The sequence below is a fragment of the Charadrius vociferus genome, unplaced genomic scaffold (assembly GCF_000708025.1).
Source record: "Charadrius vociferus isolate BGI_N301 unplaced genomic scaffold, ASM70802v2 scaffold341, whole genome shotgun sequence".
Lineage (NCBI taxonomy): Eukaryota > Metazoa > Chordata > Aves > Charadriiformes > Charadriidae > Charadrius > Charadrius vociferus.
In genome coordinates this window covers 2,924,172-2,936,859 of record NW_009646847.1, presented here as the reverse complement: position 1 = coordinate 2,936,859, position 12,688 = coordinate 2,924,172, and the positions used below count along the sequence as shown (strand labels likewise).

The 12,688-nt window shown below is 43.4% G+C and overlaps 1 protein-coding gene across 1 annotated transcript; it reads right to left on the bottom strand.

Annotated features, from left to right (window-relative positions):
• Positions 1–6,434: 6,434 nt before the first annotated feature.
• Positions 6,435–9,674, bottom strand: LOC104294448 (chromosome unknown open reading frame, human C19orf12). Its single transcript, XM_009894061.1, has 2 exons — positions 9,515–9,674; positions 6,435–6,700 (listed from the first exon to the last, which is right to left on the bottom strand). Exons 1-2 carry the CDS (start codon positions 9,672–9,674, stop codon positions 6,435–6,437), a joined length of 426 nt encoding a protein of 141 aa, XP_009892363.1.
• Positions 9,675–12,688: the final 3,014 nt, after the last annotated feature.

Below are 12,688 nucleotides of genomic sequence, written 5' to 3'. Positions count from 1 at the left end.
AAAGGAATGCCTTAATTTTTGCAGACTTCAGAATAATTTTATATATTTACCTCTTAGGCTCTTCTGGAATTCATAAATCACACTTAATGAGAAGTATTAGCACACACTTACTGCAATTACGTGATGAATGTTTGATTTCTGGCTTACAGCCTGAAAAATACATAGATTTCTGTGATCTCTAGAAAGGTAAAGATGAAACCTCATGTTTTAATTAGGGGCTAATAGCTTTAGTTCACTCCAATGCAAAGGCTTTTGGGTTTTTAAAAGCTTTCCAACTCAGCTGAACGTCTGCTATTCAATTAGTCTGGAGTTATACATCAGCTGGTCAAGCAATGACAGCCTTTCTAAGAAGCTAGTGCTCTCTCCATAACAGCTTTAACTCTGGGGAAAAAAAATGCATTACTTTTACATCCTCTGGCTGCACCGGTGCTGCTAAACTGCTGGGGGAGACTGAGCTCAGCAGGTTCTACTGCTGCAGCCATGCAGGATTGAACCCCTGAGCCTGCCTGTATTTCACTAGCGAGCACCACTGGAGCTGTTGCAACACTGTGAGGAAAAAATGGAAAAAAATTAATTTCCATAGAAATCTGCATAGTTTTTAACAGAAATATTAAGACTGGTATAAACGCTGTATGACTGGAAATATGTGTGTGTGAAAGTACCAGAACATCAATTAAGAGAGGCCTACATGGCTAGTGAGGGATGCCATTTCATCAAGCGGAGGAGCGCGTTGCTGCTGTGGAGCCCCGGAGGCCCCACGCTGGTGGGACCACGCACAGGCGGCTCCTGAGCAGGAGACCCTGCATGGACAGCACGACAGTGGCGGAGGTTGCAGCAAACCACATATGCCAGTCCTCCTTCCGACAGCCCAGCGGGCTAACAGGAAGACAATAGCAATAGAACAGATATCCTAAAGGGTATAAAGGATTTGCCCAAAAACTTAGCTCATCATTGACAATCAAGAAGCACCCAGGAGATGAAGCGTGGATTTGACTCGTCGTCCATGTTGTGCACAAGCAACTCTGGTCAGACCGTCTGAGCAGGTATGCCATGAGACTACGGCTGTGTGAAATCAATTCGCTTCATTACTTTGAATAATGCAATCCCCTTTCCCTTCCATAAGATGTTTCAGTGCCTTTTGTAATACTAATTTCCTGTGAAACGGCCGAAAGTAAGAAAAGGCACACTAACCACCATGGGGTTGCAGTCATCAAAGAGGTGTCACCTGAAAGAAACGTGGACACACGGGCTCTCAGTAGCTTTATGCTGTGTGAACTAAACAGAATTTTGCACCAAAAGAGGAGCTCTCCTGGTCCACCCGCCTCCTTTGCAGCATGAATTTTCCTCCCTAAAGAAAAGGTGAGTGTTAATGGGAGCGGGTGGCTGCAGCCATTCCATCCCACCCGTGCCCCATGCACTGAGCAACGTACGGCAGGAGCTATAGATTGTGAGCTATGAGAGGGGAAAGCAGTGTGGGCAGGGCACAGTGGCCTGTAATCGGGCTACAGTGGACAGTACAACACACTGCACTGCTGGAATCATCTCAAATGATAAGGTGAGAAACCAAATAACAACAAAATGCTGATGGTATCACACCCCACTGTTACGGTCAGCCAGCAGTCACCTCCTCCTCGCGCAGCCCTCCATCGCTAGCTGGGTGTCATCTTCACCACCTCACACAAAAGCGGCTGAGTGGGGAAGCTGGGTGACAGCCCGAGCCATCCAGCAAACCATTACTGCCCATCAATCGGCTTCCTGAAATGAACTGCCCCTCGGCAGGCAGCAAAGCACCTCTTCAAACCACCCCGCTCTTCACAGCCCACAGGCACCCGCGGGGAGCAGCAGCCTGCAGAGGAACCCTGGCCACTGGCTTCCCCTGGCAAGCAGACCCCTCACAGGGGGTTTCACAGTAGCCCCTCCTGCCCGGAGTCCTCTTCAAGAGAGATGGAGACTATGTCCTTTGGGAATGTTCTTCCCCAGCAAAGCCCTCCGTAGGGGCGGGCACACAGCCCTGGAAGGAGAGGGGCTGTCCTTAGAAAAACCGCCCATGTAATGCTAATCCGTGTTACTTTTCGTACTGGAGTGGTGACAGATGATGTGACAAAGATGATGTAAACGGGCTGAGCCAAGGGCCACCAGATCCTCCTTCGTGGGGGCACGTACTTACTCTGGAGAACCTCAGCTCTGAGGTTCAAAGCAGCTCTCTGCCTGATCACCTTCTGGGCAGATTACTGCTGCTGGCGAGGTTCTCGCTGCCCGCTGTAAGCTCAACATCCGTCGGTTAAGGGGATCTCAGCAGTGTTCTGCTTTTACAGCTCTTTGTGCACTCTGCAGTCAGAGGGTCGGTACAGGGAACCCTCTTCCGCAGCAGAAGGATCTCGCCAAAACCCTGTAAAACCTCCAGTTAATGAGAACTACGGCAACGAATTAAGCAGTATGACGGGCACCGTGGTGCACCACTCTAGCACCCTGTTCCCTACCCTTAGTTCAACTGGTGCAGAACCCTCTGTCACAGTTCTCGTGCTCCTCCAGAGGACCAAGCCTGGGAGCCTCCGCAATGCCACCAGGAACGGGACCTTTAGGAAGCCTGCCCTGTGACAGCGACTAGCAAAAGACAATTTTCACAGCCGAATACTCCTCGGTCCTGCAGCGAGCAGCAGTTACACGCGGGGCGGTCGTACGCAAGAGGGGAGCACCACTCCAAAGGCTGTGCGGGTGCAGGTAGAGCTGCTGCAGGTACAGGCTTGGAGGTGACAAAACTGCACAGCAAAATGCGGCCCTCCAGGAAACAAGCAATTCCTCTTTACTGGCTTCCCAATTCAACTGTGGGCAACTGGTCTTTGCAAACTGGCTGCTGCTCAGCTCAGCTCACAAAACCCACTCGTCCTTCAGTAACGATGAGGGTGAAACCGCCCTCCTCCGCCTGATTGTGTATTTTCTCACTGTAATTAAATGTGACGTGCAGCTGCAGTAAATATTTGTGCAGTCACAGCTCACGTTTGATAATCACCAAAAAAACCACCTTCAGCAGGGAATGCATATGAATTCTAGTCTAGTCTGTTAACTGGGCTGATATTTGTAATCTAACACAAATTCATTAAAGCAAGGAATTTAACAGAGTAAGAGCAAAAAAAGAAGTTAACCCTACTTTTCATGGAAAAAGGTAACAGCATTATCCATATACTGAGGCAGCCTTGATAGGCTGAATTTAAGAAATAATCTAATTGCCACTAGATGGCACATCTCAATTACTAATCTATGTTTGAATTCAGGATCACCTTTTTTTTTAAAAAAAAAAAAAAAAAAGATATTTCCTCTCTTTGCTAACATAACACTTTATAAACCATGCTTGCTTTCTATTTTGAAATCAGACAGCTTAAAAAAAAATACATAGAAAAAAAGGGAATTTTTAACTAAAAATACACCATCTGTCAGTGAAAACCTAGCTTGGTTCTGTCACATCTATAACCAAACCAGGTTAATAACCAGCATCACAGATGGTTTCTTTATATAAATATGTACATCTCCCCATAGTGACTCCTTCAGCTGCTTCCCGAAACTGCTGGCACTGCGCTACCTCGTTTCCTAGGCGACAGCTGTGCCTTACGCTCAGCCTGGACCTTCTGCAGCTGGAATGGATTTCAGAAGATGCCATCCCCTGCCTGTGGCCGTTTCCAATACCAACAAGGCACACAGCAGTGGACAGCCCCGTCTCTGCCCAAAACCAGCAACAGATGGATATTAATACATTCTTGTGCAGCTGGTCTTTTCCTCAGACGATCAAATCTGCTGAACGGTTCTTTTAACTTGCCCAAATCCCCGCCTTAAGGCTACATACCAATATCACAGTGACCTCGACATGATAGTATAGTAGTAGTCAGAGTAATAAAGGTAGAATTTGATCTTTTTGCAGCATTCAACAGTATGAACTGTCATAAACTACTAAAATACAAACAAAACCATCATGGGGGGCCACGCCTATTCACCCTCAAGTTACATATCAGGGTCTGCACAATCAGAAGTGATTATTTCCTAATTCTCGTATGTCCAAACTCACTTCAGATGATCACTTGGGCTGGATTCTGTTCTTCTATTATCAGCAGTGAAATGTGTTTCAGACCAAACTGCAAACCTATTGGTACCACTTTGAAAATAGGTACCTGCCACCTTCCAAGAAGCTCCAGAAGCATCAAACCTGTTAAATACAGATACAGGGAACAAACAGAACTCAATTCAGTCACCTGAAAACCAAGGGAAGTTAAATTTATTATAATTACTAAGAGCATGCTACTCTGAGGCACAGAGTATAAAGCTTCTTGGGAGCTCAGCAGCAGTGGGGTTTAACATAAGCTAGACCGGTCCATACAGAACTACAAACTACTTCAATCTGATTTCTGTTGGTATCCATATGACACATGCTCCCCTTATACCGCAGCGAAGGCTGAAAGATCGTAGTTCCAACAGGTTTATAATTTCCAAGAATATAATATAAAGCATTTTAAAGAATACCCCAAGAAATAAAGTAATATAGGAGAGCACAGGACAGGACTCACATAATCTAAGCCGTATTCATGTCTATTACGCTGATACAAGTGATAAAAATCAGTTCAGTAGCTACATTTGGGCCCAAACTTATGAATACCTGTAAAATGGGAGTCATGATACTGCTGTCTGAAACCACTCTGAAATCTGTAATAGTATCCAGTATTTAAACAGATCACTACAAGTTAACTGAAACCAACACCTTAAATATGGCCTGCTTTACAGCCATGTCAACTGTCAACTTCTTTCACGTCTGGGTTTGACCAGCTGGTTGTAAGACGGCAGGTTGAATCCTACTGTTATCATTCAATCCTCAGCTGCTGTTAGCAGTGTGTTATTTTGGAAAGAGGGAATTCTATTTGTGAAATAACCAGAAAACTGCAAATAAAAATAACTGAATTCATAAAAATAGTATTTTAAAATGGATATAGGGAGTATATAAAGTCTTTAAAAGCCAGCTGCGGGGTGTGTGTAATCTGTCAACGAAACTGAAAACACACTGATTTGGGGCTTGGCATTGTGACACTCTGACAGAGTAAGGAGTACCCACTTACCATTCACTTCCATCTGTCTTTCACGTCACTGAAAAAGTGTTTTCAGATGATAAGAACAATCACTGCCCTGCACTCGAGGCAGGAAAGTATACCGAATTTACTAACGGCAAATGGTACCTGCAGAAGTAAATTAATCAAATGTATACAATAGCAGCTTCTGAGTTTCAAGCTTCACCATTTAAAACTCAGCTTTTAGAAACCTCATCACGCACACACAGATACACCTTTATTTTAGGGGGAAAATGAAATTATCAGAGCAGTTTCACTTGTTATTACATATAAAAGGTGGCACACCTGCACATTTTTCTACTTACGAACTTGTCTTACAAGTGCCTTGAATCAAGCGGTGAACAACTGGCTGGGATATTCAGCAACGTTGCGTTTGGAGCTTACAGCGTTAACTGCAGCTGGCACGTCACCCCACACCACCAGCACTGCCAACCGCTGGCTGTCCAGTACAAGGCTGGCTTCTTCCTCAAATTTCAGTACCCAGTTCTTAAAGAGTTCATTTACTTTAAAGCAAAACCCAGACCGCTATGATGCTTCTTATGAATATTTTAATGAAAACAGAGGACCAGCTGTTCAGGTTCAGTCAAGAAACCACTGCTGAAATGACAACGCTAATCTTGGGGACAGTACAAAAATGGCAGATTCAGCTCTCATTTTTTTACAAGTGTATTCTTGCCATGTCTTCCCATTCTAGGAACTACTAATTGTGCACAGTTTGTTTATCTGTTGCTTTAAATCTTGTTTAGGCATTGGCTTCACTTTTTCCAGAAAGGAATAAATAACTCAAGAATTACAATAAAAATAAGACAAAGAATAAAGTAAGGATTGAGATCTTTGAGTTCACAGTAGAATAACATACTTTCTTACAGCTTTCCTTTGCAGGACTGAAACAGAAAGTAGGTCAAATTCTTCAAAGTGCCCTAGCTACTTTGGCACCTATATGTCATTCACAGAAGAAATTTAAAGCACTTACACAAACAGGATTAAATCTCCTAAATAAAACACAATGACTTTGAAAATTTTAACTAGTGATACATCATCGTAAGAGAAGCGTATTTCCCTTCAAGAGACTTTGAATTCAGTCCTAGTGCAGAGTAATTCAAAATTACATAGTAAGTCAGTGTCAGGATAATACGATAATCTAATATTATCCTTACAAAAAAAACCCAACCAACCCAGAAAACAACAAACACCAAAACCCGACCAGAAATAATACTTAGATCTGCCTATACTCATAATTAGTACCCATAAGTAATAATTACTATGTTGAAGAATGACAATTGTCAGAGTAATCTTCATTACACTGTAAAAAGCTCGCTCCAGAAAGGTTTATTCTCCATACTGTATCTCTGCTCTTAGCTCTTTGGAGAGGTAATTTATCAGCACTGCTGTCAACTTCTGCTGGAGACCAGCATTTCCCATTACAAGAGCAGTCAGCTGAGCAACATCAGTCCAGTCCAATCTCCTGAGAATAACAACGGCTTCATCATAGAGTTTCTGCTGCTCAGCAGGAGGCAATTCCAATAAAATCTGCGGAACCGGCCTGAACTGTCCAGTAGTCATCCAGGCACCAAGCAATCCACCAAATGCTCCTCCTACAAGAGAGAGAGATGTTAATCTTTACCAATTAATGTCAAAATCTGAAATTCTATCCACAGCCTTCATCAACAATGTTCCCACCTTTATTAGAAATCAATGCAGAGCTGTGTATGTGTCTACTTTAACTAGGTTTATACATGATGTTCAAAGCACTAAGAAGGACTTTTAAAGCTTTTTACATCCACAGCAATCACAAAGGAACTCTTTACACAATCAAAGCTAATAGCTTCAAGCTAGAAATCAGAAACAAAACAACACTCCTTACGGTACCGATTTCTTCAGGATAAGCTCAACTAGTAAGTAAAACCACACCCAAGGAAAACATCTGACCAACTGCCTTATCTGTGCCATTAACACATAATCTCTTATTAGAGATTCCCAGAATGATCCAAGCTTTCTGCTTCTGAAGTCCACCCCTCAGAAGGTGCTCAAGAGACCAAACCCATCGTGGGGTTTGACATATTCATGCTTTCATCTACCAAATCAACACCCCACCAGCACAAGACCACCCTAGCTGGCCAAGAAATGCTCTGGTAAGTAGAGTGGTTCCAGGTCATCAAGATAACAGCAGAGGGATCCTCTACAGCTGATGAGATTGTGGCTGCTGCTGAGAAACCACCAGCCTTACACTCCTCTTTCAAAGAATTACCGGTCTAACTTGCAACACAGCACTCTCCGACAGGAATTCACATGACTGACACCGTTGCCCAGAGACACGGATGTCCTGGTGGAAGGAAGAACCCTCACAACGGAGGGGTGTCAGAACTGTCTCTGCCTCCAAAATCCCCACCCCAGTGACTGCTCCTAAAAAGTCATTTATGCGCTCACAGGGATGCAGTTTTTCATTAGACAAAAATTCTGTGATTTGCAGCTTTTACTCAGTTGACAATTTTTCCCATGACACCACAGAAATACTTGAAAGCCTACGATGGCTGAATTCATCTTCAAGGAACTTTTATGAGAACATCAATACCTGATTTAGGGGCACTTAATGCAAAAGCCACTAGAAGTACTGATGTCCAACTTCCTTGTCTATTGAGACAAGATTTGTTACATGATCACACTTTTCCCCCCAAGCACCGCATCCACAACCCATTCTTCCCAGAGCAAGCAGTCCTTAAAAAGCATGATATGCTGCAAGTTTCTCCAGTGATCACTGCAGATGGAAGGTAACTCATCCTCTAATTCTTGGTGCAAGGCAGCAATAAGGATAATCCCTGCTACCCAGTCCCACGCCTATCCAGGCTGTCTGTCTAAGTGAAAGCGCGCTTGATGGCAAATGTCCCTGTAACTGTCCTAAAATCCACTAAAGACCCAGGGTCATTTACCTTTGCAATTTTAAAAGTTAAATGAGGGTCTTCTGATTCAGTTGCACTGTAATCAGGACATGGCTTTTGGTATATTTAGTACTTATTATTCTTATTATATATACTTATTATTGTATACTTTTGGTATACAGTAATAGGTATACTTGTTCCAGTGCCTTCATCAGTGGCTGAAGAACACGGAGCTTGACTGGGAGACATTATGAAAGATTAAACAAACATTTAAGCAAAATGAGAAAACACATCCAAGAATAACTTCAGTGTTTCTCATCACCTCACTCAAGAGGCCACTTACGTTTTCACTTTTACTTCTGATTTACAGCTTACAAATTTCTTACAAAAGCTTAATTTAACTTCTTTGTTCCTGAAAACTTCAGTCATACGTTTGTCAAAATATTATTTGTGGCTATTAATTAAGCTCTGTACTTGTAACAGGAGTAAATACACAGCTTTATATTGCGTTTTCTGTTATCACTCCTCACATATTATTTGCTTATTTTTTGTAACTCAACCTCGCTAACCCTCACGCAGGCATACTACAAATCACTCCAATACCAGTAAGCCTGTGAAATTGCTGGAGCTGCTTGCAGGAGTAAGGAGCATTCACGGACTAAGGCCCATGACTTCAGTGACAAGGCAGCTTTCAAACTGGACAACTCTTCATTCAAAAGATACAGAGGAGACAGGACTCTACTATTCGACTCTGACCTTCCTGTAATTTTCCATACAAGGAAAAAAGCAAAGTGACAGGGAATAATGAATTCCAGAGGAAAAAAAACCAACAAGTTCACCAAGAAGTGGATAGCTGGTACTTTTAAAATACAGAAATAAACATCACTTTCAGTAAGATCATTAGGAAGATGATCCTGTCCCTTGCTAAGGCTGTCTAAGAATACTTACTCACCCTCACTTTACACCCCGATTTCCTTTCTTCTGTGCCACCAGGTACCAACATCCCCCCCACGACTGCTCCCATCGCCTCTTGTGCTCCTTTGCCCCTGCCTCACCCCTCTACTCTTCACTCCCCCACCGCAAGGCTGGAGCAGACCCCGCACTAATGAGCTCAGAGCCTGTTAGTTTGCTCTCTGTGTCGTCCCACACCTCAGATACTGGTGTACCTCAGCAGATGGGAACCAGTGCTCTACCAACCAAAAACAAACGGTTTGTTAATGGCTTGTTCAAAGGGTTTCAAAGGTGCCACTATCTCAACCTCAGACCTCGGGATGACTTCCCATTTGCTGCACAGGAGTCAAAGTCAGCAAGGTCACTATCACCCCAAAAGGAAACACTGACGTACGCCTTCCTGATGCACACCTTTTTTCTAAAAAGCTGACAGGTAAAATGGCATCTTGTTAAAGCCCAGTTACATGCAATCTCAGTGCTACATGCACCTTTCCTTCAACCCATACCTACTGCACAGACTTCCTAGTTTCTTCACTCAGAGAGTTAACCACACTTCTTGTTCCTAAAGCAAAACACACTTACCTACAGCAATTCCAGGTGGACCTCCTACCAGACCCCCAAGAAATGCTGTTGCACCTGCCAGCAGCGCTCCTCGACCAGAGTGTTTGACAGCAGCTTTCATCCCCTTCTCCTGAGAGAGATGGCAGAACAGTTGCATCACATCATCAACATTGATGGGCATCTTGGCGAGTTAAGATCCTGGAAAAGACGCTTTAAGTTATCTTTTGATTGCTGCAACAGGGAATAATGCTGCTAAACGAATTTTAGGAGAAAAAAGTTCAGGAGTCTGTGAGAATAAAATGACTGAAGCACAGTGATTACAGGAAAAAAAAAATTGCTTTCTCTTTCATTTATAGGAAAACCAAACCCATTTGTGAACAGCTAAAGGTTACTGAAACTGCAAATGAAACCACACAGTAGACCAGAAAAATCCGGTTTTATGACAAATTCAGAAGACCGAACAAGGACAAGTACCAGCAGAAAGACTTAAGAAAGTCTCTAATTCTACAGTACGTTGCCTTCGCTTTGAGCAATTGCCACGTGCGTTCAGCATCACGCACAGCTTTGGGAAAAAGACGAAGCAGAGCCTCACTCTACCCTAACTAGGAGATTATAATTGACAAATCTGCCAGGTAATTTCTCCTTGTCCTAATTCTTGCCACAAATCAGTTGTTTGTTTTCACATATCAGTTCTCCCCATTTTGTTACATGCTTAAACACTTCTGTGCTGATTTCTGAAGGCGGGAGGCTGTCTACAGCAAGCAAGAAGAGCCTGAGGAAGGGAACAGATTTCAGGAGTTGGAAGAGAGAGCTGGGACTGGGAAAAAATGAGGAGCTTTAGAGACAGGGCATCAGAAATGCAGGGGTATATGAGTATGGTGGTCGGAACTCAGAGCAGACATGCAAGATGACTCTCGTGTATGGGGAGGCAGAGAGATGGGACCTCAGTGCCCTCACACAGAGTGACAAGTCCCCAACATGAGGCAGATGCCTGGCCCTGAGAATGATCCCTCCGAGACTGAACCTTTCCCACCTCGTTCCCTTGCTGCTGCTATCCAGGCACACTCCTTTCTGTAGAGGCCCACAGAGAGTGTGGCTATCCATCGCTGCTGCTGCAGCCACGGCTGACAGAAAGGGCAGGGGAGCATACTCGGGTGAGGGTTCCAGCCCTGTCCGTACACGCACAGGAAGCCACGCTATTGCACTGAACGCAACCCTGAGAAAAGGCACGCGAACATGAACTAGTGTAAAAAAACCCACACTAATACAGGGCACCTTTTTGGAATTTCTGCATGTTATATTCTTTTCCCCAGGTTGCTTGCCTTGTCACAGCAGGTAAATCAGGAGGCATAACAGAAGCAAACACACGCCTCAGAGTTGTAGATGCTAGCAACTGTAGTGAGCAAGGAAAGAGGCTGCATGGAAAGACAGTATGGCTTCTCTGTTTAAAAAAAAATAGAAAAGATTCTACCTCAAGAAAAAGATTTTACCTCTTATTTTGTACCTACTGTTTGCTTGCTGTTAAGCCAGTCACTACAATCAAACTTTTTAGAAATGGTAACTACGCTCTTAACTTTTCCAGGCACCCATCCCGCAATCCCAGAGAGGTATTTGCCAAACTGCTGACCCCTCAAAATAACAACTGATTTCAAACACAGCTCTCCTTGAGTACAGTGTTACACAATGCCAAGCACTGAAAAATCCATCTTTGGCTTTCAGTTTGGCAAAGCAAGTGGATACTTTTGACTTTAACAAATATTTTAACATTAAGAGAACAGACAGAGACACTAAAAATATCCTCATCTCATGTTGCAAAAGTTGGTTCAATACTAATGGAAGGCACTGATTCAGACCAATGAGATCAGAGGAAAACCCATGAAGTGAAATTAAGAAACTCCATCCCCATAGCAGAGTTGGAAGTGTTCAGTGAATAAAGCCCAAGGACTTAGCACTGAACAATAACAAAATGCTTGCTCATTAAGCAAATACCTTCTGTGCACCAATTGAGGAAAGGGTTTGCAGGGAAAAACAAAAAAAGGTATTCAATAGGATTGAAAATATAACCCCAGATATAGAGAATGTAGATTTATTATTGTACACGTAATGCTAGCACTATTGAACAGATGAGTGTTTGGTTTTCCAGCCTCTGGAACACTTTTTATCCCAGTGCATGTGTAATACTTTGTCAGCCCAAGCCAACTTGTCTTCCAGTCTGTCTTGTACAGATCTCCTCAGTGCAAAGTGAAAGTGGAGTGGTATCACACCATTTTTGATATTAAAAATTAACTACTGTGAAAGTGAAAGCTTTCTTTTGCATTAAAATGGCTGACTCTAAATCATGTGTGTCACTGCAGCATCCAAGCACTGCTGACACTAAACAAAAATCCAGTTTTTGGGAAGAGACCACATAAGCTCCGCAGCTGCAGAGAGGAACAGTAGGAAATTCATCAAATAGTTGCATTTCTCTCACTACTTCATTCATCTACATACCAGCCTAAGGAAAACATCAACGTTCTTCATTTTACCACCACTGCTTTTGGGTTTCTGGCAGGCTTACGACACAGTATCAGAATGGCAGTGCATGATGGTTAGTGACAGCAGAGCGACACACACTGCTTCCACAGTGATATATCATCTCATTCAATATGATTCAAACTCAAAGTAATAAACAAATGGCTGCTCTGTTCATCGCAGAACAGCAGGAAAAAAAACCCCACCCAAAATACACAACTGGTACAGCTCATACTGCCAAAGCCTCATAATGTTGGGAAATGAGAAGATTAAGTATTTGGTTTTACATTCTGAACAAAAGGTGAGCAGATTGCCACTTGGAGTAACACTCACACCAGCGACAAGAAGCCCCAAGTGCTGCAGGGTTCAGCTCCTCCCCTCAGTGAGACGGGAACTGATTCGTGCTTGTCCTGCACCTCCTTAGCACGACCTTGGACTAACCCAGTCGCCTGAGTGCTGAAATGAATTTGCTGCTTCTTTTTGCACTAAATACAGTGAATGTCTCATGCAAAGCTCTTCAGTAAGAAGGCTCTGCGGCACCAACGGGACAACACAAGTCGGAGAGCTGACACCACAACACAGCTCTCACTGAGAGTAATTTCATCTGCTTTCCCCCCAATCAAACTGATTGACTTCCATAATTTCCTAAACCAATCTAATTGTAATATACGTGAAATGATGTTT